At 44.2% G+C, this 25,313-nt stretch overlaps 1 protein-coding gene across 1 annotated transcript in view; it reads right to left on the reverse strand.

Moving 5' to 3' along the window:
* The window catches only part of R3HCC1 (R3H domain and coiled-coil containing 1), a 28,406-nt gene extending 6,670 nt beyond the window's left edge, over positions 1-21,736 (reverse strand). Inside the window, exons 1-6 of the mRNA XM_054998068.1 lie at positions 21,686-21,736; positions 7,766-7,850; positions 6,951-7,080; positions 5,278-5,415; positions 1,990-3,385; positions 534-706 (exon numbers count right to left, since the gene is read on the reverse strand). Of these exons, the coding sequence (XP_054854043.1) occupies positions 534-706; positions 1,990-3,385; positions 5,278-5,415; positions 6,951-7,080; positions 7,766-7,850; positions 21,686-21,736 (1,973 nt within the window). The remainder of the gene's footprint in view (positions 1-533; positions 707-1,989; positions 3,386-5,277; positions 5,416-6,950; positions 7,081-7,765; positions 7,851-21,685) is intronic.
* Between the last annotated feature and the right edge of the window lie 3,577 nt (positions 21,737-25,313).

A 25,313-nucleotide genomic window follows, 5' to 3' on the forward strand; every position in this document is an offset into this window, starting at 1 on the left:
CCGCGGTTGATGTCAACCGGCAACACCAGATGTTCAAAGCTCAATTACTGCCAGAGGTATCAGACTAGCTGGCTGTAGAGATGGGAGCGCAGCACATGCAGCCAAAGACACAAGGGTCTGTTGAATGCAGGGGAGAAACTTGCCCTCTCGGTGATGCCAATTAACTTTGCATGCTGGACAATCAAATGCTGTATAACAAAATTTCGACTATACTAAGTTATGAAATTGGGAGCCAGAGTGGCGTAGCGGTTAGAGTGTCGGACCACACTCTGGGGTACCCAGGTTTTGAATCCCCACTCTGCCACAGAAGCTTGTGGAGTAACCTTGACCCAGATACACCCACGTAGCCTAATCTGTGAGAATAAAATGGAGGAAAGGAATATGATGTAAACCGCTTTGGGTCTATTGCGGAATAAATGTACAAATGAAGAAAAGAAAGGAAGAAACATAATTTGCATGAGAAGGAGTGTATCTGCCCAAGGTACCAAACTGTCTTGGGCCAACCTTAAGCAAACAAGAAGCAGGCTTCTTACTGGAACTCCGCGAAGGCCTCCAAAAGGTGCTCAGTCTTTAGTAAAGGTGAAAAGTCATAGATCTCAAGTACATGTCCAAAGTCTCCCTCATTGATCTGTGCCTCCCCATAGCTGGAGTAATCAAACTGGATTTTCTCAATGCTGATGTCCTTTATGGTCAAATAATTTCTGATCTGGAAGAGAAAGATTTGCAGCAGAAGGAAATATTGCCTACAGAAGAAACATTCCTTTGCATACAGGCTATATCCACATGTTTGATACTGTGCTCTTGTAATCATTGTAACCATTTTCCTGTCTGGACAGAAAAATCCAGGAGACAAAAAACTACAAGAGCCATACCCAGTGACATTTAGAAGGCATCCCAAAGGTCATCGAGTCCAACCCCCTGTGCAATGCAGGAAATTCATCACTTTCTTCCCCTTCCCACTTACCCAGTGACAATCAGCATCACCCTCGGCATATAAGAAAGGGCCTTGCACCAGCTAATTCCTTCATGCCCTCCCCCTCCTCGCTCTCTGACACACACACGCGTGCGCGCATGCACGTGCGCATGTGCACGCACACAAGGAAGCCTGTTTCACTGAGGAACCACTCTAATAAGTTCTTCCTAATGTTTAGCTGGAAACAGTTTTGCTTTGATTTTAACCCGTTGTTTCTTGTCTGACCCTCTGAGACAACAAAAAACAATTTCACTCCATTCTCTACGTGCCTGTGACTGTAGATCATACTACAATCGGTAAAATCATACATCTTGAAATGCACCACTTCTAGGTGCAGGTACGTACGTACGTACGTGCGCGTACACACACACACACACACAGAAGTAAAGCCTCAGGTGATGTAGTCTAGAACAGCTAGTACAATCCAATTCTGCCAATAGTAAAGATCGGTCCTTAGTTCTACAGGCTGATTCACACAGGATTTTCTCTCCAATATGTTGCTGGACTGGGCATTTCTTTCCCCTATTTTAACTATCAGGGAGGCCAAGTTTGCCAACCCATTTTAACCCACTGATTGAAATAAATACACATATTTGCATAATCACAACTTGAGTGCCTTTTTACAAAGCAAATAAAAGATGGCTTGAAAATTATTGGGAGGAAGACCGACATCTGTCTCAGAGAACAAGGAAAAGTTTTGCTTCCTCTTCAACAGAACTCCCAATTACAACCCCTGCAAGTATTTCTCACATGAACCAGTTGGAGCCATCAACTTCTGTGGGAGGACTAAATGGGAGAGCAGGAGGCAGGAGCCGCCTCTATCCTACTCCCCACCCAAGAGGGTGGTCATATTTGGCTTCCAGCTTAGGTGCACCTTCTGCAGACAAGAGGAATGTATCATCAGCGACTCAACAAGTCCCCAAAAACATATCTATGAACTGTCACTTTTATACGAGCCATGCAGAACTTCCCAGTGATCAGGGCTAAAAAGGCTCTGAAGAAAGTTCAGCCATTACCTCTTGCAGGAGTTCAGCACTACAGTCTTCTTCGAAAAAACTGTCCTTTCCATCCACTGCAGAGGTTCCCACACTTCTGTCTCCTGCAGACAGTTCCAGCACAGGCAACTTATTACCCTCCAGGACGACACCCTCTCTCTCCTGGTCTTCAAGTACCAGACTGGTTTTGCCACTATAGTATACAGAGGTATTTATAAAGGGTAGGGCCTCAGGGTCTAATACAGATAACTTTTTACTCTGTCCCAAAACTGGAGACCCAGCCGACGCCTGACCCAAAAGAGAGGCACAAGTGGTATTTTGATCTTGGGTGACTTCACGGGGTTCAGTTTGGCTACATTCCAACAGCGATACATCAATGCAATTCCTGCCCTGGGTCTCCTGCACTGACACTTCTGGATCGTGTAGAGATGCACCGGCAACCGCAGTGCTGTCTTTCAACAAGGGTAGTGCACTCCACTCCACTCCACCAGCACATGTAAGATCATTCTTGTTTTCCAAGAGTAACAGATCATCAGCATGATTCAACGAGAGGTCACTTGTAATCTGTCCCTCGCGGTCATGGTCTTCGAGAGGGGATGGGGACATGCCGGTTTCTGACTTAGCAGAATCCCGACAGTCCTTTTCACACTTTTCCAGGGATGGCAGATTTTTGCTCAACTCCAACACAATACCATCCGGAGCACTTCTGTTCTGGTCTTCTACTGACAGCAGCTGTCCATTTTCTTTCAGAAGCGCAGCATCAACATTCCTGACCTTTGCTTCTTCCAGTAAGGCTGAGGTTTCAACAGTCTCTGATACCACAGAATCAAGACCATCTGAACTCTGGTTTTCTGAAAGGACCGTGTTTGGGCGGCTCTCCAGTACCAAGGTGATGGGCTTCATTTTGCTTAGGTCTTCCTGTTCTGACAGATCTTCCAATGCAGGAGAACCCAGATACCCTACAGGGTCTTCAGAAATTTTACTACCAGATTCCAAATTATTCATAGAAATCTCACTGGGGTTTTGAGCTTCTGGATATTCCACGTCAGGGCAAACGTCACTAGGAAACATACTGGTGTCTGCAACTCCTTCACAGCCATAGACTGCATTTGATGTTCTGTCCTCATTCAACCCAAAGTCTTGAGACTCTGCTCCAAACACTTCAGGGCCTTCCTTTCCCAAATCCTCAGGCTTCTTGCGCATTGCCTTGGGAACATACAAAGCTCTATCTGGCTTCCTCCGGGGCTGCCTCCTGCCCCTGCCATTCCCTCGACGAGCCTGAGAGCCATTGGCCTGTGCTTCCATGCGACGTGGCCCACCTCTGGATCTGCATCCTCTGCTTCTTGAGTGGGGAGGGTGACTTGAGTTTGAGGCGCTGCTGCAGGAGCCACCTTGATCATCCGGGTCATCCGGCAGCCTAGCCGGAAGAAATAAAAGCGCATGCATGAGCAATGTGCAAATTCCCAGGTGAACGCCGTGCACTTTCTGGCAACAGGTGCAAAAAGATGAAGACATATACTTATTAATATATGTACGTGTAGCCTGATCATACAAATGTTTACTTGGAAACAAGACCCCACTGCCTTATTCCCAAGTGTGAAATGGTTTTCAGCTTTAAGCAACCTTGTAATATTGAGCAACATGGCTATGGAATCATGCTCTGAAAAGCTAGAGAGAGAGTAAAATAAAAAGCCTACATTATACGTCATTAATTATTAAGTCAATAATTCCTGTTTCTGCTTTTATTTTCCAGTTAACTCACTTATTCAGTATTTCTCTTCTCCCCGCCCCCAGCTGACTTGCACATGTCAAGTTGAGGTGGTACAGTCTTTTCCAGAGGACTGTACCACTTCAGTTTCGCAAGGAGAGGCACTGTCTAAAACATGTCAATAGTGGGACTTCCCTATGCAAGAGAGAAAAATAGTTTTCAAGTGGCAAGTTTCACATGGTGCCTCTCCACGGAAAAGTAAGAGACATTTCATATTCTAACACAGGATCTAACTACCAACTAAGGTAGAGCATTTCAGTGGCACCATCATAACTTTTTTCCCTTTAAAAAAATTAAGACAGTGGGAAGAAAAGGGGAGAAATTACAGAGAGGATCAAGTAAGTTCAGGCACCATGTGAAACCATGGTTTATTTTCACCATGTGAAACCATGGTTTATTGAACCAGGATTCAAACCACCATCATTCAAATCCTTATTTCAAATCAATGGCAAATGCTGGTTTTGGTACCTTCTCTCTGTAGTCCTGGAAGTTATGGCCAAAAAAGAAGTCAGAACGAAATCAAGATTAAACCAGGACTTCTGCATTCAGACATCATCCAAGACTATAAAGTTAATTATGTTTAATAACAAACTTCAGGCCTTGGCTTGACAGACCATAACTATCAATAGTGAGATGGCCTGCATTCAAAACAATCATACTAACCACAGCTTGTTTAATTAAATTATGGTTTTCCATGACATGTAATGTGAGCCTGAGAAAAGGGCTGCTTCCATACAGGGACTTTTCCTTGCACAGAACATGGGAAGCCTGCAGATTTAAGGGAAATGTCCACATGACATGCTCATTCCAAGCCTAACTCATGGCATTCCCAGGGCTTTCCCTTTTAATTCAGAGACTGACAAAACCTGCCTTTCTCTGGTTTAAAGGGGGAACTGTGAGCCATAACCACTGCTTGGAGCAAGGAGCTAGGCTCTGCTTTCAAAATTGCGTGGGACAGCTTTAGCCTTTTAAAGGACTTTCCCGTTTCTCTTCAGAGCCACACTCTAGGGTTAAAGTGCACTTTGGACCAGAAAGGGAAAGTGAAGAGGAAGAGACATTTCCAGGTCACAGGAGGCCCTTAGACAAACTCCCACTGCAGCTGCAGATATGTACAGACACAATGGGAAGATATGCAGAGGGGCATGTGGAGTAAGATGCGAATGCTGCTCCTGCCTACCATCATGTTACTTTCTGCTGCTGCTGTGCATTTCACGCACCCATCTGGTAGCAGCCAAGGGCAATGGTAAGACTTTTAGAATCCTCTGCCCATTTTAGGCTTTCAGGTTAAAAATGAACCTTGGCGCAGAAAACGCTGAGGACTACAAAGTTAGAATCTGGTAAGAAAAGTATAACTGTTGCAAATTCCACAGCCTCTATGAAAATGACAGAACCAGAGATTGTAGAGCTGGCCACCTTTGAGTAGCTTTTTTTTGTTGTTGTTGCTGAAATTATCCAGACTGGCAGGGCACTGTCTTCCCTGCATGCTTGCCTACAATCCATCTCAAGGTGCTGTAAAGAGCTGTTAAGTGTGGAACTCCAACCTTATCGCAGAGTGACAGACCACGGTCCTCCTTCTCCATCCTTCCCCAACAGAAAAGCTACTCAGGAGGTCAACATCATCCACAGTTCTGTGGATCAAGTACCTGAGGCGACTGGACAAGGGAGGAAACAAGAGGACTCTGGAGCAAAAAAAAGAAAGAATCAGCCAGTTAGCATCACGCAATAAAATCACAAGTTCCGCTTGGGTTAGCACCAAAACTTACTCTATTTCTTGTATCATTCATTTATTTGGAGAATTCATATGCTGCCTCTTCAAAGACCTGCTCAAGGACACTCACAAATAAAGCAATACCATAAAAACAACAAAAGTTAGCAGGATAAAAAGCCAGAGACATAAAAATAGGAGGGAACCCCCCCCCCCACACACACTAAACAGCCTAAAAGATGCCCATAAAATAGTCCTGGGGCTACAACAAGACCATAAAACAACTTAAAAGATTTTTTTAAACCCTTAGCTCAAAGCCTAGGTAAAATGAAATGGTTTGGCTTGGAGCTTAAAAGACAGGTAGGTGCCACGTGAGCTTCAAGGGGAAGGGCATTCCAAAAAATGAGGTGCTACTACTGATGCAGACCTGTCTGTAGTTGTAACCTGCCTCACTTCTGCTCTCCACAACCCGTGCTCTCCAGCTAGCGACTCCCAAGGCAGTTATCAAGTAACAAAAACTTCCATCAACTATAAAAATACAACAACAAATAGTTCTGAAAATATACATACACTGGCAGGAAAATAAAAAGAACAGCAAAAACATCTCTTTAAAAACCCAGTTTCACTAAATGCTACTAAAATTCAACAAAACCAAACAGTAATGAACACAGAATGAATGCAGTAAAATGTAGGCTGCTATGCCTGCAATCTACCCTAAACAACCAATACCTGAATGCCACCAAAATCAAGACAACTCATGCATAGTCGAGTCTGGCTGTGTGTTATGTCCACTGTAACAAAAATGGCCATGCACAAGCCAAGGCCCAACTATTGAGAATTCTGGAGATGGTTGGCCAGGGGTCCAACTTCCCGATGCTACGACCCTTTCCAAATCCTCTCTCTCTGTCTCTTTCTTAATTATTCTTCCTTAGCACCAAAGGATCGAGATCAAGGAACAGCTGAGATACTGATAAATAAGTAGTAGTAAAATAAGCAAAGATAAACATAGCAGATGAGTAGTGAAAAGGTGGGCAGGGGCTCCTTTCCCATCTTTGCTTATGATCTCCTGCCTGGCTTTGGAACCTCACAATTCCCAACAGTCAGACTCTGGCTTAGAGGTGGGCACTTTCGATATAATTGATACAACTTGTAGTCTGGCTCTTGGAAAAAGAATGCCCATTTCAACAATATGTTTGCACCCATTAGGCAAAAAGAGACTCACACTAGCAGCGTCGGTGATGCAAACAGCATGTCAAATGTTCAAATACACGCAACACGGTACCATCTCATTTTCCCCCCTGAAACTACTGGATAGCCACTAGAACGCTTTCTACATGTTTATGGAGTTAGTATGAAAAGTCAAGATGTGCCCAGGATTTCTCCCTTTGACTCTTCCCCTCCCAAAAGCTGCTGTTACATCGGCCAACCATCCTTCGGACTACCCTACAAAGGGGGGGGGAGGGACAAATGCATCCTCCCCCTGTGCCCATCGCCTGGCCAAGCGCTTACTTCTCCAGCTGGTTCTGAAGCAGAAAGTGGTCCAATTCCTCCACGATCTTGTTGACAAAGTCATTCTCCGTGGGGGAGAGGAACACGCCGTCCAAGCAACGCAGCGCCAGGGTGACGGTGGGGTGGCGGCCTGTCACAAAGAGGCGGGGGGGGGGCGGGAGAAAACAGTCATAAAGCAGCCTGAAGGGAGAGTCGACAGAAGACCGAGCAGAGTCGCCCGACTGCACCTGCGGAAGGGAGCGCTGACCCGCCAAAGCTCAAACCCTGGGAAACCCTGGTTGGTCTCTAAGGCGCCCCTGCACTCAAGTCCGGCAGCAGACCAGCACGGCGGCCCGCCGAAACTACTGGCGAGCGGGCGGCGCTGCTTTCAAAAGGATCACACCGACCCACGCAGCAGCCCCACCAAACACGAAGCATTTCCCAAAAGCCCCGTTAAGGGGCTCCGTCTAGCGGGTCTCTTAAGGCGCAACTGGGCTTGGAAACGAAAGCCGGGGGGGGGGGGGACGCGCCTGCCCTTTGCAATGCTCCGCCCGCAGTCAGGTGGGAGGCCGGGGGGGGGGTGAGAGTCCCGTCCCGTCCCCCGGAGCCACCCGCAGCCGGGCCAGGAAGCGCCTCCCCCCACCCCGGGGTTGGTTTTCCCGCGGCAATGAGACGCGTCGCCGGCCCCGGCCCGGCCTGCACCTCCTCGCCAAGCTCGGGCCTCCTCGCCAGCCCCACCGGGGTTTGCTGGGCCGGTGCAAAGGACCGGACGGGGGGGGGGGGGCGGTCGAAGGAAAGGAAGCGCCTTCCACCACGCCTCCGGGCCCGGCGCGTACCGCAGCCCCCGGCCTGCAACTGCTCCCCCGCGCGGCCGCCGTCTCTTCCCGGCGGCCGCAATCCCGCCCACTCTCCCCGCCTACTCTTATCCGTCGGCGGCTGCCGCAGCTCCGCCTCCCCGCTTTTCCTCCCTCTTTCCCCCTCCCTCTGCAGCTTCTTTTCTCCTCCTCCCTGGCGCTGGGCCAGGCTTGCCTGTGCTGACTTAGGGTTGCCAACCTCCAGGTGGCGGCTGGAGATCTCCTGGAATTGCAACTGATCTTCAGGCGACAGAGATCGGTTCCCCTGGAGAAAATGAGTGAGTGAAGCCTGGAGCATCATTCTCGGCTGCCAGGTTCACTGCGCTCCAAGCTGGCGTTGGAGGAGGGGAGGAACAGGAATGCCCCAGAGTCCACCCTCCAAAGCTACCATTTCCTCCTGGGGAACTGAGCTCTGCTGTAGTTTGGTGATCAGTTGTGTAATTCCAGGAGAGGGTAGCAACTCTAGTCCCAACATGGTCTTATACAGGGCTTTTTTTCTGGGAAAAGAGGTGGTGGAACCCAGTGGTGGAACTCAGTACCACACAATGACATCACTTTGGGTCAGCTGGAACAAAGGGGAAGTTTTTTAAAGTTTAAATTGCCCTTGGCGAAAATGGTCACATGGCTGGTGGCCCCGCCCCCTGATCTCCAGACAGAGGGGAGTTTAGATTGCCCTCCACGCCGCTGGTGCGGAGGGCAATCTCAACTCCCCTCTGTCTGGAGATCAGGGGCCGGGGCCACCGACCATGTGACCATTTTCAAGAGGTGCCCGAACTCCGTCCCACCACGTTCCAGCTGAAAAAAAGCCCTGGTCTTATAAGAAAAGCTCTGCTGGACCTATCCAGAGCAGCATCCTCTTTCACACTGTAGCCCCTCGTTTCTCTGCAGAGCCAACAACAGGGCATAAAGGCCAAGGCCTTCCCCCAACGTTGCCTCTGAATATAGACGTTCCCTTCAAGCAACATGGCAAATAGCCAGTGACAGACCTTTAAAGCCATCTATGCTCCGGAGGCACAACTAGGTCCTCCAACAGTACAATTTAATTACTCATTGACAATAAAGCTCTTCCCTGTCTCTGTGCTAAACCTGATGCCCATGAACTTGAGCAGGGGTTCCTGAGTTCTAATAGGAGAGAAGGTGAGAAAGCTCTTTATATCCATTTTCTCCACCCCATGCACATAGTCGTCTTTGTTTACAGATAGGCAAATTCAGTCTTTAAAAGGTCATAGATGCAGAGGAGTTAGCCGTGTTAGTCTGTGGTAGCAAAATCAAAAAGAGTCCAGTAGCACCTTTAAGACTAACCAATTTTATTGTAGCATAAGCTTTCGAGAATCAAGTTCTCTTTGTCAGATGCATGGTACAGAAACCATGCATCTGACGAAGAGAACTTGATTCTCGAAAGCTTATGCTACAATAAAATTGGTTAGTCTTAAAGGTGCTACTCGACTCTTTTTGATTTTTCAGTCTTTAAAAGAGGCCTTTAGCAGACGTTGCTCAATCAAACAAGTTGATTAATACAGCATTATGTCCATGAATTATTCTTTAAGTTGCCTATCTGGATGGGTCAGTTTCTCGTGCTCTGACATGTTTATAGCATCATCAATGGGGCAGTCTCTTGGCATGGCTTTGGACCTTCTACAGGTAGCAGTTCATAATCTCTTGCCGTGCCGAACAACCCCCTCCGCTGTAATCAAGGAGAACCTAGTGGGTCAAAATCAAAAAAAGTCCAGTAGCACCTTTAAGACTAACCAACTTTACTGTAGCATAAGCTTTCGAGAATCACATTTCTCTCCATCAGATGCATGAGGGATTGTTTTTCATGGAAGAGTCTAGTTCAGAGATCTCTTGCTTGATCCTTTGTTGCTTGCTGTACATCAGTCCAATGAGGTGAATTAAGAGTTTCCTGGATAAGGTGTTGCATAGTTTCTCACTGTAGTCTGTGCAGTAAGTGGATTTAAGTGGGTTCTTCACACACAGTCCCTTGGGTAGAATGTCCAGTTTTTTGCATTTAGAAAGGAAGATGATGTCTGTTTGTATTTGTGCCAGTTGCTTCATGAGGTTGATGGATTTCCTTTCCATTCAGCTGAATGCGGTGATTTCCATGGTCATAGATCCAGAGGAGTTAGCTGTGTTGCATCTGACGAAGAGAACTGTGGTTCTCGAAAGCTTATGCTACAGTAAAGTTGGTTAGTCTTAAAGGTGCTACTGGACTCTTTTCGAGTTTGCTACTACAGACTAACACAGCTAACTCCTCTGGATCTAGTGGGTCAAGAATACTTTGATTCACAGATACTTAATATGCAGGGATGCTTTTTGTAGAGTAAAATATGACCTGCAAATTGCAGCAGATCAAACAGATACAGAAACTGCAGGGGTTGGTTCTAAATTTGGCAAGTGTCAACCCAAGGAGAAGGAACATGGTATTAGCATAGCTTAGTCAAGATCTTAATGATACCCATTAACTGGCCCAGTCCTAATTATGACTTGAAAGTTAGTTTCAAAAGATTGGATACTATCAATCATAGGCTGTTTTCTCCCTCCCTGCCTCCCTTGGCAGACACCCATCTTCCTTCTCATTCTGTTCCTGGGGGACCCCTATCCCCCAGAAGCAGCATGCGTGGGGGGGGGCAGCTTGGACTACAGTAGGAGGGGAAAATCCTCTCATAGAAATCCTTTGGTCAGCTGAGATTTTCAAGCTCTCTTTGATCTCCATCGGAGAACAGCCAACCCGGGCTATCTGAGATCCTTTTGACTGGCCATGCTAGGGAATGAACTTGGGCCCCTCTGTGTGCCAGGTATGGGCTCGGATTCCCAGCCTTTTTCTTATATGCATCTCACCATGTGCAGTTTCTGTCTGTCACCTGGGCTTAAACTGAAGTTCGGGAGCAACAGCCTAAGGGTTAATCCTCCTCAGTAGCTGCTGCAGACACTGCAGTTGCTTTTCTTCCTTTGTCAGAACTAGCTGTAATATCACTTCAAAGAGAGGGTTAATCAATATGGTTCCAGGTCATCTTCGCAACCACTAAGAAATTTCAGAATTCTTTGTTGTTATTCTTCCAGAATATCTAGTGAGGATGGAGGGGTGGGTGGTAGTGTTTAGCAGTGATCATCCCAGACCAGCATGTCTTAGAAGGTGGTGTTCTGTCCTATGCTCACTGGCGTATAGAGTCCTCAGAGTATATTCCTGACTCCCATGTTATTTAACATGGCATGCAATCACCGGGAGAAGGCCATAGACAAGTTTGTAGTACGGTGTCATCAATATACGCCAGAAAGCCATGAAAGTCCACAGTTGCCACTGATGTATCACTGTAACAAACCTGTAGCTGTAGTGTAGGGTTGCCAGCTCTGGATAGGGAAATTCCTGGAGATTTTCGGGGTGGAGCCTGGGGAGGGTGGGGTTTGGGGAGGGAAGTGACCACTTCTGCATATAATGCCATAGAGTCCACCTTCCAAGGCAGCCATTTTCTCCAGGGGAACTGATCTTTGTCACCTGGAGATCAGTGGTAATTCCGGAAGATCTCCAGCCACCTCCTGGAGATTGATAACCCTAGATACAGCAGATCTAGGATTTAAAGTACATTCTATTCTGAATAGGGTTGCATTATCCATGCTGGATGGGGTTTTGCAGTCTAGGAACACGCCTGGATTCAGTGCCATTTCTGGATAAGCCAGGTGTGAGCTAGCCAGGATACTGGCCTTGATAGTCTGATGGTCTGATTCAGTGTAAGGCACCTTCATGTTTTCCTGTGTATATTCACTATTATATTGTCTATATGAATTGCCCATTTGCTTTCCAAAGTGCTGGGCCCAGGGATGAGTTTTTAAGTTCTGACTGTCATAGGCCTGGGAAACTGAAGTATCTTCTCATCCGTATGGATCTACCTGTAGTGTAAGGATCTTCTGCAGGGCCCTGTTCTACATGCCTGTATTGAATGTCATTAGATTTTTGGGGCCCACAATCAGGGCCTTTTCAGGTGTGGCACCCAGATTCTGGAACATGATACCCTAAAGGAAAAGCTCCCACCCTCCCTTCTGGTCGCTCAGTGCCTAAAATTGCTATTCTGAAAGACAGGGTCCAGTAAGACCTTTTTAATGTTGCTGTTAGGTCTTTTTAAAAATCCAACTTTGCACTGTTATTAAAATGTGTTACTGTCTGATTTTATTTTTGACATAATTTTATCTGTTTTAGTTGTGATGAATTTTAGCTTTTTATTTTGTTAGGTTAGCTGCCTTGATTAAAATATATCTAGGGGAGGCATGGATATTCTAAACACACAAATCAAATAGCTTTAGATTATTATTTTAAAAATTCTGAAATTTATTAACAATTTTAAAGAAAAATGAGCTGGAGCCATATTTCAAACTTTCCTCCTGTATTTAAATCCAGATTTTTTTCTGATGAGGAGGGTAGCAATGGAAGGGGCATTGTAAACCAGTGAAAAACAGTTAAAATCAAATATAAATAGTCTAGTGTGCTTCAAAATACTTGATAATGTTAGTAAAATTAAAATGTTAATAAAAATAGTAATGGGAGCCTTGGCCAAGAGACTCTCATCAGGATACCCAAAGCAGATTTCTTTGACCAGCTGTGGAAAATAGTGCCTACCAGTTTTCCCATATGACGTCTTAAATGGTAAGACTAGGGGCTTACCTCTTTAAAAATAATACAAGCTGGAAATTCAAGGAAGAGGGCAGGGCCCCATTAGATTCCCCATTATCTAGGGCCATATAGCCAATAATGGTATTTCTTAAAAAGTTTCATTTTACTATAGAGAGTTGCCCAAATACACCCAGGTAAGATGACATAATCTTGATTATCTATGGGATTCAGGTGTCCACTGATGTTGTCTCATTAACCTTTCCTAAACCCTTTTTCAGAAAACTTACTAGATCTTCCGTTGACACAGTCCCTTGAGTTGTTTCCTTGTCTCTGGTCAACTCTGCTAGAATTTTCGCTTATTCTAGAATGTCCTTACACTGGTCATAAAGGGACATTGCAGGAATACTGACCTCACAGAATCAGTGCTAAGGACCCTTATCGATACAGATGTTTAAGTTCTAGCAGCTGATGATGCAGGAGGTTATTTCTGTCTAGTGATGCTGGGAACTTGGTTGGCTAACAATGCTGTGCCGTACAGTAGAAAATGTTATAAAATAAAATTGGCTTGTCAGAGTTTATTGTTGGCCAAAAGGCAGTCTAAATGAGAATAAGTCTTAATGACACTTCTTGAGATGAATCTGTCTCTGGCTTTGGTGACCCTCCAAAAGGGAAGGAAATTTTGTAATAGAGTATAAAGTTTCCTCCCCCTTCCGTGTGCTTTTGAGTACTGCTTGATGGAAATGCAGCAGGAACAGTGATGGACAAAGTCAGACAGGATTGAAGGAGTTGGGCCAAAATGAAAGGGATTTGGGATGCTTTGGTTAGAATAGTACGTGGTCTCAGGTGTGGTGGTCATAGCTCTTCCCAGCTCTTTTTCCTTGGAGCCTATAACAAGGGATCAGACCCGGGACTCTTGAATGCATAGCCGATGATGTTCTACTGAGCTATGAGATACCATCTAGGTTGCCTTCATAGTGGTCTCTTTGCCTGGCTCCATGCATGTGACTGGGCAGAGAGAAAAGCTAGGCCCTGAGGAAACTATAGAGGTCCCATAAGGAGTTTCTTTTGCCTGTTACTGCAGCTACGCAGCAAGGGTGTAGCTCTCTGGAATTAAAGCCCCCACACTCTCTCTTTCTCCATCTAAAATTACTGTAGGCCAAAGGGCATGATTTGTCTTACAGAAATCACCTCAGTATTTCCCACAGGCAAGAATCAAGCCCACATCTCCAGCCTCCCACTGCATCCCATTTTCCTTCCAAGCTGTCCCAGCCAGAGTTGCCTCCTGTGACCTTGTTCATGTAGGGTCCAATTCTTGCATATATAGATTCCACCCTTCATCCATACACATGGCTGCTATATTTTTTAAAAGCATTTAGTCTATAGAATTTGTGTGCACGTTTACTGAGCTATGGCCTCTTTGACAGGGAAGGGACTGCTCTTCTCTTCCTGGCAGCCTCCCTATCCATTATGGGTAGGAGAGGCTGTCGACTGGATTCCATGACCTCATCTCAGCATTTCTGCCATTGCCATGTGTCGACCAATGGCTAATCCTCCTAGAACATGGCTACTGCCACATTTTCCTTCCACACTTACTCCTAGTACCAATGGTAGACTTCCCATTTGCCTGCTTATGGCAGGCAAGCTCCTGGGGAGTTAATCCATTGCCCACTGCTGTTCTGAGCAGCAGTGGGGAAGAAAGAGAAAAAAAGCTCAGCCTAGTGGCTGGCACATCATTTCTGGATACTACCTGGACGTGACAATGGTAGCTCATAGTTTGACCATAGAATTGTAGTGATCCTGTACCCAGAAGTGATGTCAGTGGTGACACACACACACACTCCACATCTCCGCTTGAGTTGCAGTGATAGAGGCAGTCTATAAATAAATAAAATCTCGACACTGTTACGGTTATGCCAATAAAGGTTCTGTCTTGTGAATAAATAAAATCCCCCCTCTCCCCCTAATCCATGGGTTGATGCCAGGAGCCAGAGTACATCCTGCCCTGAGTCCTCATAGAAAACAACCCTTCTCTCCCATTAATTTGCAACTACAGTTCTGAACACAGAGTAACACTAGATGGCACAGTTTATCCGAATCCCATGGGCATTGTTCCTTGAATGTGCCTTCTGTGTGGATAGGCTCTTTGCTCAACTGTTCAAAATTAGAAACTGTGTAGGAAATGACTAATTATGAAAGATCAGCAAGGCATTATGTGAGCTGGTGTATTTGTGTATGTGGCTAGACTGTAGGACTGTGACTGGAAAATCAGGGATCAAATCCTCATTCAATTATACAGCTCACTGGGCGATCCTGGGCCACTCTCAACATAATCTGCTTTACAGGATTTTTTGGTGAAATAAAATGGAGGAACGGAGATCGGCGTAAGAGGTTCCATTTAACTCCAGCAAGCAATAGATGCTGACAGAGTTACAGTACAATCCTAGTTTCAGGTGGGTAGCCATGTTGGTCTGTAGTAGAAGAGCAAGATTTGGGTCCAGTAGCACCTTAAAGACCAACTAGATTTCCAAGCTATGAACTTTCAAGAGTTAAAGCTCCTTTCATCAATATTCCCAAAAATACAATCCTAAACTGCCGTACCCTTTTAACTTAACAGAGGATTTAGAAGTTAACTCTAACTTAGGATGTACTTAAATGAAACCTTAATTACGCATATACAAGGTTCAGGTCCAGTAGCACCTTAAAGACCAACAAGAGTTTCCAGGGTATAAGCTTTTGAGAGTCAAGCTCCCTTTGTCAGATACAGAGACCTTATCTGAAAAGGGAGACTGACTCTCAAAAACTTACATCCTGGAAACTCTTGTTTGGTCTTAGGGTGCTACTGGACCAAACCTTGTTCATCTACTACAGACCAACACAGCTACCCACCTGAAACTACGCAAATACAGTTTCTGAACCAACTGCCATTCATTTTCACAAAGTGATCAAAGGTTTGAAGAGACAAAAAAAATTCCTTGCTCTGAGTAGTATATAAGGACAGGTGTTATTATTTCTGTCTACACTCTGATCTTCTATCATGTCCCCCTTTAACATTTTTTTCCAAAATGATGAAGACTCCAATGTACCATTCCCCAATAGACAGGCCAAGCCTGGCACCCAAAGTGGCTGGCTATTATATCTGGTCTGAGACCTTCTAATGATTTTCACCACAAAGTCACAACCCCTCAAAAGCAGGACAGCAGCATCTTTGTTTACCCCACCACCACCACATTACTACATCCACACGAAGATACAAGATAAGCACAGTGACCAACACAGTCTACCCATCGTTACATTAAGCTCTTGTAGTGGGTGAGAAATTCTTTATCTCTATGTATACCTGGGGTAAATCCATGTTTAAAAACCTTCCAAAATAGTGTAATTGTGCTTTGAGGCACAATTAATTAAAGGAGGGAAGCAACAGAGACATCCAGAAACAGATCAAAACGCAAACATATACACCCAGCTTGTGCCAAACATACATTCTTTTGTATGCCTTTTCTTGTTTTCTCCTCTCCTGTTTAAAGGATCCTCCCCCAAAAACAGATGAAAAGATGCCTGGAAGATTCCTCTCTTGTGGTCCGCTTCTGTAAAACATCCTGCCCACAGAGGGTTAATCTCTCTGTGCCATTTTCCTCTCGTAAACTGATTCTGATTGCTCTGAATTACCATACAGATTAAGAAAGCCAAGCCTGTGATTGCAGAAGTGCCTTCCTTCAAGGGCCAAGAGACCCTCAGCACATTCTTGCCTTCGCCCAGAGAGAGACTTCGCTTTCCGTTCTCCTTTGTGTCCTCCCTCCCTCAGCGCCTGCTTTTCTCTCTGATGAGAATGGCCTCTAATGACTCCAATTTGGAAAAGGACCTGAAATATAATGACCTAGACAGATGGCTCCTCTGAAATTCCTCTGCTGACAAATGTCCCAGAGCCTTCCCCATTTCACCCCTAAGGATGAAGTCCCCAAGAGACTATTAAAAAGTTGCTTGTCTTAGCTAATAATTGCATCTATCACCTACCATATCCATTTTACTCTTCCATTCCCCTTTCAGAGATTTGTGGAATTAGTCAGGTTTGTAGACCTTCTTCTGCTAATTTCCCTCTGTGTGCATAAGAATGTATCTTTTGGGAACAAAATTTCTCTCCAGACTAAACACTAAGGTTTGGTGTATTGAAAATAATGGGGGATTGGCCCTTTAAGGATATCATTAACCATCAACAGATGGGAAATAATGTTAATAATAATCCTTTTATAGCACTTTCAAGAATTTATTTTAGTTCAATTTTATGCCGTCCTTCATCCAAAGAGTTCAAAGTGGCATATACAGTTCTTCCATCCTCCATTTATCCTTATAATAACAACCCTGTGAGGTAGGTTATGTTGAAAAAGAGTTACTGAGCCAAGATCACCCAGCAAGTTTCCATGGCAAAATGGAATTCGAACCTGGATCTCTCAGATCCCTATCCAACACTCTAACCAGGAAACCAACAGGGCACTGAAACATTTGGCATACATTGTCTTGTTTAACCCTTACAACAACCCTTTAAGGTAGGCTCTTATTATCATCTCCGTGTTGCATATAGGGAGGGATGAGAACGGCATCCCTGTGACCATACAACGTGTTAATAGCAGAGGTGAGATCTGAAATGGGGACACCCCAAACCACAGATCATATTATCAGCCACTATGCTATGCCAGATATCTTTTGTTTGGATTTAAATCTATGTCAATGTCTATATTAAAAATAAAGTATTTATTTAAAAAATAAGGATATGGACAATGACTAGAGCTCTTTGGGTAGGATAAAAATGTAATGGATTTTTTAAAAAATATATTATTTTATTAATCGTAAACAAAGGGGGGAAGAGGAAAAAACAACCATCGTATACAGATATAAAAAACAGGATTACAAAAAAAAGAACACATTAAAAAAACTAGGATAGACACAGTTAAATCAAATTATTGACAGAGGGCTTAATATTCAACACATTTTCCAAGTCATCTTACGAGATGTAGCTCAGAGAGGAAATCATTAATGGCAAGGATTTTTAAAGTATTTCTTTATATACTATATATCTAACTCTTTTCCCATAATTTGAGGAAGGGCTTAGATAGATGTTGATGTTGAATAATTTTCTGATTCATATATGAAATAAAGTCATGCCATGTTTCATAGAAATCTAACATTTTTGTTTTGCCTGTAATTACTCTAAGTTAACATGTCAATTTTTCTGCCATAGCTATTTGCCATAGCTCAGAATACCAATAATGTAATGTTTAAAATTCTGCAGATTTCCAACACTTTGCTATCACCCTACGGGCTGCCGTCAACATAAACACTATTAATCCCTTGCATGTCACTTTTCCGTTTTGTTCCTCCCAGATTGTTAACAATGCCAGTGCCCGTGTGGCATAAATAATTTGATGCAAAATATTTTCCATTTCTGTAAATATCTTTTTCCAAAGCTGTAATACTACAGGGCATGACTTCCACATACTAATGTAATCGCCTCGGTGATTGCAATTTTTCCAGCATTTTGTGTTGTTTGTATTGTTTATTCTTGCAAGACGTACTGGAGTAATATACCATCTATATAATAATTTCAAAGAATTCTCCCTAAGAGCAATTGATACTGTTTTCCTTGTTTGAGTTGTTCATGGTTTATCCACATATTTTGTTTTCAGCTCATCTGACGTATTTGTATCTATTTCAATTAAACAAAAATATATGTTAGAAAATGTAATAGATTTAACCTGGAGTGAGGAGTCCAGTGTAATATGTAGATCTTTACTCCAAAAAAGCAAGCATTACTCATTTAAGAGAATTCTTGGCCTCTGTCCATGTTTTTCAGAAATGAAGAGTTCCTTCCTCCTTTCCGGGCCCCACATTTGTAGCAGTGGGAAAGCGCTCTCTTGAGTCACCATTATAATTCCCCTGCAGGTCAACTGGGATGAATCACCAGCCATTGTCTCTCTGGTTCTGCTTCTTGAGGACTGGCAGTTTTAGGCACTTGACTGTGTTTCCTGGTAACTGGGGATGTCATTTAAAATGTCAGTTTGGTAATCCTTGATTGAATTCTCTCCAAAGCCCATTAAGAAGTCCAACATGAAAACAAAACAGGTGGATATCCAGGAGGTGCCACACTACGAGGAGCTTGACTCATTCAGGAGATCATGTTGTAATCCCCATGAAGATAGTACATCAAGTCACTAGTACGCCACAACCTGCAACAATACTTAACTAATTCAGAAGCAGACCTGCCAGTTCTGTTCTGATGAAGTCCATAACACCGTTCAGAAACAGCTCTCCACTTCAAGTGTGTTGAGGAATTGGGGGGAGGGGGTGTCCAGTATAAATCAGTACAACTTCTAAAGCCTTCTCAAATCAAGAAGCTAATTTTTATTGGTGCACAGCCAGTGAACCCACAAAGACTATTCACCTGTTGATTTTTTCCCTGGGAGTCTCTCTACACAGGACATTTTACATGGGAATGCTTAAGTGAAAGATTGTATACTCAGGGCTTTTTTTCAGGGGGGACGCGGAGCAACGGAATTCCGGAACCTCTTGAAAATGGTCACATGGCCGGTGGCCATGTGACCATTTTCTCCTAGTGCAACCCACTGAGTTCCACCACCTCTTTTCCCAGAAAAAAAGCCCTGTGTATACTTGTTCTCCCATTGTGGATACACATGCACTGCTAGGGAGACAGTCCGCTTGAATATAAGTCACTTGAGTATCCCTGTGTAAGATGTTTTGTGTAGAGAGATTTTATCTAAATAAACTAAAAAACTACAGTGAAGATGGACTTGATAAAAATATTTTTAAAACCTTTTGTTTACAGCTTCAAAGTTATTAAAACGTGGAATTATTATTGTTAAAACTTTGGTTACAGAGCAGAAAGAAATGTTTGGAAGTTTGTTTTTTTAATTGAGTTTAGGACAGAGAGGTTGGAAATGAGTGGTAGCGGATCCTTCGAGAGTTTTCAAAATCTTTGCATCGGGACTCAAGTTTTCCTCCACACCAATTCAGCAATGAATTCTTTCAGCTCTAAAAAAGATGATCTGTGCTCCTCCAGTTCTACCACCCTCGGATCTCTAAAGGTCTTCTGTTCCCATAAAGGACTGTACTGATTCTCTCTTTCTGCTCCGGAATGGCGTCCCCTGCCCCCCAACCATCTTCTTAATATCCAGCTTTGGCCTCAAGCCACACGGCACAACCCCTTAATCATCTTCTCCTACTGAAGCTAAGCTTAGTCTAATGACACCCTAAGAGAAGTAAACTCATCTTTCCCTCTGCCTTCTGTGTTTTGAAATTTAGATTGTGAGCTCCTGCTGTTTTGCTTTTACTTTGGCGCACACTGATGATGCTGTATGAATGACAACAACAAAGAACTTTTCTGCGGTCAGGAATCAGCCCTCCAGGGGTGCCCATCTGGATGCAATTTGATCAGTTCTTCTGGAGCAGAACAATGGCCCTTTGAAAGATGGCCAGTGCCAAGCAAAAAGGGCTTGCATCGTAGAGATGTGGAGGAAGAGATGGTCCAGAAACTCCCCAAGCCTCAATTACAGAAGGGAAATGGGCATCTAATTTAGCAGGGTTGCAGAGAAGCCGCAGCGCAGGTTGTAAGCATATTGTTGTGGTACGGTCCATTAGTGTGCTGTTTTCAACAAACAAACTCACCTGATTGCATTAGATAAGCATATATGCATATAGGAGCGGGCATGTGGTAAGTTTGTATCACATCCAGAGAAATTGGGCTTGGACCATGCTCATGCCACTCACATAAGGGCTTTCCATATCAGAAATTCTGTGCGGTGTGTCATGCAAATCTTTTGGCAATAGACCATCATAATACAATAAAGTTACAGCAGTCTGGCTATTACCAATTTCTTTCGAAAAGTCCCAAACCAGACCTCCACTGGAAAAAGGGAGCAGGGCTGAGACAAGGCAATTGCCAGGAAAACTGCTGTGAGGACGCTCTGCTGCCCCTATGAATGGCTGTATGTTCATGGCAGCTAGAAGGGCACACTAAGAAGTGTTGCCATGCAGAACCAGCCCATGCTGCCACTCTGGCAGATTCCCTATCAAGCTTTTTTTCTTCTAGCAATAGTTTTCAGCTGTCTTTGCAGCAGCAGGCAAGCACCACCTCCCGAAGAGCAGCTTCTCATTTCCAGTTCCATCAAGGTTTTAACAGCGCCTCTCTCCCCGTCCCCTGCCCCATTCCACTGAAGCAAAGAGCTTCACCCACTTGAGTAAGGCCTGTTGAGGACCTGAGACATTTCAAGTGGGAGGTGGCCCTTGGCACTTAGCAAGACTTTGGAAGACCAAGCAAGGCCATTTTGGGATACGAAACCTGCCACATGTGGCCAGGCTGTTTCTGGGACCAGTTCTCTGTCCAAAGGCTCTTTTGGAGCAGCACTGGTAAGCCACAGGGACTCCTTTCTGCTGCCAGAGGTGCGAGAAGAAGAGGTGGGGTATCCTCACTTCTCAAATCTGCACCAGCCAGGTCCAAGCCAGTCCAAGCCCCTGCAGCATTATCAGAGTTGGGCCTGCTGCTAGCCTGCAGCTGTAGGGATGGAAGCCGTAGGTGTCCCTTGCTTTGAGTAAGAAAATTCCATCAACCCACCCTGTTTGTTTCAATATTCATTGGAGGGCCGCTGCTGTAGGCTCTACAATTCATAATTTAATCCATACCATTCCTGTTCATACCCTTTGCATTAAAGCCCATTTAACTTTATCATACAAACCATAGTTTGTAACTGGATTGCATCGTCCACATGGGAAAATCCAGTTGCAAATGATTGTTATAGTGGAATAATAGTGCAGCACCCCATGAATGCAAATGCAGCTCTGGTTAACAGAGAGAGCATTAAAAGAGAATTCACAGCGAATCCTTGGCCCCCTAGCGTGAGCATGGCCTTTACATGATTCTGTTAAGTCTAATGTTAGGCCAGCTGCCCGTTTTGGCTCTTTCTTCAGTCAGTCTGTTCACCTTTTTTAAAGAAAAGTTATGAAATCATTACATATAAACTATTCCATTTCTACTTTCATTTTCACCTTGGTAGCAGAAAAAAAAACCAGAAAAGGAAAAAAAGAGGATATATTCCAAAGAACAGGTTCCAAACTCTTCCGGGGTTGGTGTGGGAGGTGTCTTCATAGCATTATGGGGAGAAGCAAATTGGTGCCATCCACTGTGGCTTTTGCAGAAAACATGCTATACTGAGTTTTTTGGTTCTGGGAAGAAAAACCTGGAGTGGCAAAGTTGAGCATTTGCTCGTCTTGGAGGAAGATAACCAAGAACTCACTGCTTCAATATGGCTACCATTTGCAACAATGTTGTTGACATCTGCTACCATTCCTGATACCCACCACCTGATATGATTAGCAGCAGCAATACTTGGTTTGTATGACACATCGCTTGTAGGTTGTACAGTTGTATGGTCCCACTGACGGAGCCTTGCTTCTGGTTCTCTAAAATCCTGAGCCCAGCCTGGGAAAAGGTCCATTTGTATTGAAGGTACTTCCAAAGGCACTGCTCTACTAGTGTTTGATTTAACCTCCCCTACCCTGCCAAATTGTATCTGCTATTTAAAATGATGACATTTTACATTTTTACTTTGAACGTGCCACCTCGAAAGAGTTCTGTGCCACTAGTCTATCCACTGTTTTAAACTGAGCCACTTATGACAGAGACAACATTCAGGGGAATTCATAACAGCACCAATTCCTTAACAGGCAATGAAGCAGATCTGATCTGTCGGTTCTTCAGCAGCGAGACATAGGAGGGTCCCCCGAGCACTCGTGAAGCGCCTCCCCACCTACACAAACTGAGCAGTGCCTTGACTGTAATTGGGGTGTATTTAGTCATTACCCTTACTCAGTAATTAGCACCTTCTGATTTTCCTCTTTGTTAAAAGTTTGCTGGAAAGGCAAACTGAAAAGTACTTTGGCAAGGCTGAGGAACCCAGAGATGCCCTGCACACCACATCAGAGAGGCATGGAATGTGCACCTGCCACTTTCCGCTTTGGCACTAGTGCATGTCTCTTTCAAAGCACTTTTCTTTTTTCAACCATCCCTGTCACATTTTACAATGAAAGCTGGCAGCTGCCCTCATCTTCTCCCCTTCTCCTTCCTCTTCATCTGCCATTCTGAAGCTATCAGACAGGATGAGAATATGCAAAGAAGATACTAATTAAAAAGGTACAGGTAGAGAAAGAGTCTTTTAAAAAGCCATTGTTATTGAAATGAGGCAGCCCTAATGCATAGGGATCATTAATACCGCAGCCCTAAGGAAGCATGATAAAGAAATTGGTTTGGGAATCTGAACATAAGCACATTCATAATAACACATTGCATTTATATGGTCCTTTCAGCATTCAAAGCACTTCATGTACATTCCCTTGTTGCAATCCTTACAACAACCACGCAAGGGAGTCCAATATAACCTTGACCTCTATATGGGAAAGAAAGAACAGGTTTCCTAATCACAACCTGGTAGAGGCAAAGCTTCAGCCAGCAGGCATTGAGGTCACAATTAATTCTTTTAGGCATTATGCTACACCTTACCAACCAGCATGTCACTGCCAAAAATCAATACACTCAGGGCTTTTTTTCAGCGGGAACATGGTGGAACAGAGTTCTGGCACCTCTTAAAAATGGTTACACGTGAGATCAGGGGGCGGGGCCACCAGCCATGTGACCATTTTCACCAAGGGCAATTTAAATTTTAAAAAACTCCCCCCTTGTTCCAGCTGACCCAAAGTGACATCATTGTGAGGTGTTGAGTTCCACCACTGAGTTCCACCACCTGAGTTTTCCTGAGTTTTCCCAGGAAAAAAAGCCCTGAGTTTTCCCAGGAAAAAAGTTTCCTGAGTTTTCCCAGGAAAAAAAGCCCTGAATACACTGGTGATATAGCCTTAAAAAGCCTTCCCATCACACAAGGACCCAGAGAAAGAACTGTGGCTCAGTGACAGAGCTCCTGTTTTGTATACAGAAGATCCCACGTTCAATCCCTGGTATCTTCACTTTGAAAGATCAAATGTAATAGGGAAGGACCTTTCTTTGCTGAGATTCTGGAAAATGGCTGCTACTCAGAGCAGATGATACTGTTAAATGAGCCAATGGCCTGACAGCATATTAAACAGCTACATATACCACTGCTAGATCATATAGCTGCTAGAGCTAGAAGCTCTCCTTCCTCCACTTCCACATTGCTGAAGTCACCTCCACATGTATTGAATGATGTATTAATTTACTCTGCAACAACCTATTATGCCTTGGTTTCCAAATCTCAGTGTGTTAGCAATAATATTTAAACCCACACTGGATCCAGTTATCATACCATGTTATTTTTCTCCCGCCCTTTTCAAGCATCTCAGGGCAGCATACACCGTTCTCTCCTCTACTATTTTATCCTCAAAATAACCCTGTGAGGTAGGTTAGGCTGATCGACCCTAAGTTCACCCAATGTTCTTTATTCTTTAGTGGGAATTTGGACATTGACAAGATTTCTTCCAGATATCTACAAGATCCAGTTAAGCACTAAGGGGTCTGAGATTGCTTAAGAATCCAAGCAAAGGGATGCTAACCATGAACTCCCAGCGTAAACTGATTCAAAAGATTGGTGTGAAGATAAAATGAAGGCTACAAGAGCATTGTGTGCTGTGCTGTTTTGAACTTCTCGGAAAGGGCAAGATAAAAATAATAGCTTTCCTGACAGTTACCTAATTTCCAAGGTGATATGCCAGGGCAAAAATGGAAGCTAGATTCTCTGATAGAATCGTAGGGTTGGAAAGGATCTCTAGGGTCATCTAGTCCAACCCCCTGCACAATGCAGGAAATTCACAACTACCCAACTTCCCTGAATGCCCCAGTGACCCCTGCTTCATGCCCAGAAAATGGCAAAACACCTACAGGACCCCTAGCCAAACTGGCCTGTGGAAAATTGCTACCTGACCCCACGGTGGCGATCAGCATTACCCTGGGTATATAAGAAGGCCACGAGAACTAAGCATGATGTAACCCATTCTGCCCTCCTCCTCATGATCTGCCCAGGTTCACAGAATCAGCATTGCTGTCAGATGGCCATCTAGCCTCTGCTTAAAAACCCCCAAAGAAGGAGAGCCCACCACCTCCCGAGAAAGCCTGTTCCACTGAGGGACTGCTCTGTCAGGAAGTTCTTCCTAATGAAGTAGTCCTAAGAAGTTCCTAGAAAGGACCTTCTTAGGACTACTTCACATTACAAGTCTTATGTGAACGTTTTTTTAATGCTTTCAATCAAAGGCTTATTGTGTACCTGCGAAAATGTACTGTGGGTTATGTATACATGTAACCAAGACAACCAACAGAAATGCAATTGCATACTTCATATGGTGAGAAAATTCAGTTTGCTGGTAAACAGAGTACAGTGGCAGAAGGTTTGGGTTCAAATCCCCACATGGCTAAGATGCTTGCTAGGTGCCCCCAATCCAATTTCTCCACCTAATCTATCTCACAAGGTTGTTACAGTGTTAATACAGGAAGAAAAACACTCTGAGTTCCTTGGAAGAAGAGATGTCTGTATTAGCTATCTTGGGACCTTGCACAACAAATAAGTACTTCATTTTTATTGCCTGAAAAGAATATTTGTGTACAGAGGTTCTTATAGTGTTGATAAGGAAACATAATGATCATTATCAAATATTTAATAAGCTCTGATTAAAATACAAAGACATTTGTTCTTCCTCATGCTTACTCCATTCAGGGAAAAAAAGGATTTTAATTACAAAGTAGTACACTTGCATGAAAGTCTCAGAACCACATCCTAAGAACTGCCATGTAACACAACAATGAACTGTCCCCAGCTAATGTGGAACCTCCTCACTGGGATATTTAAACAACATAGATTGTCAGAGATGTTTCCAGGACATTACCTGTGGCTCATTTGAAAGCTG

The sequence above is a fragment of the Eublepharis macularius genome, chromosome 14, assembly GCF_028583425.1.
Source record: "Eublepharis macularius isolate TG4126 chromosome 14, MPM_Emac_v1.0, whole genome shotgun sequence".
NCBI classification, from domain to species: domain Eukaryota; kingdom Metazoa; phylum Chordata; class Lepidosauria; order Squamata; family Eublepharidae; genus Eublepharis; species Eublepharis macularius.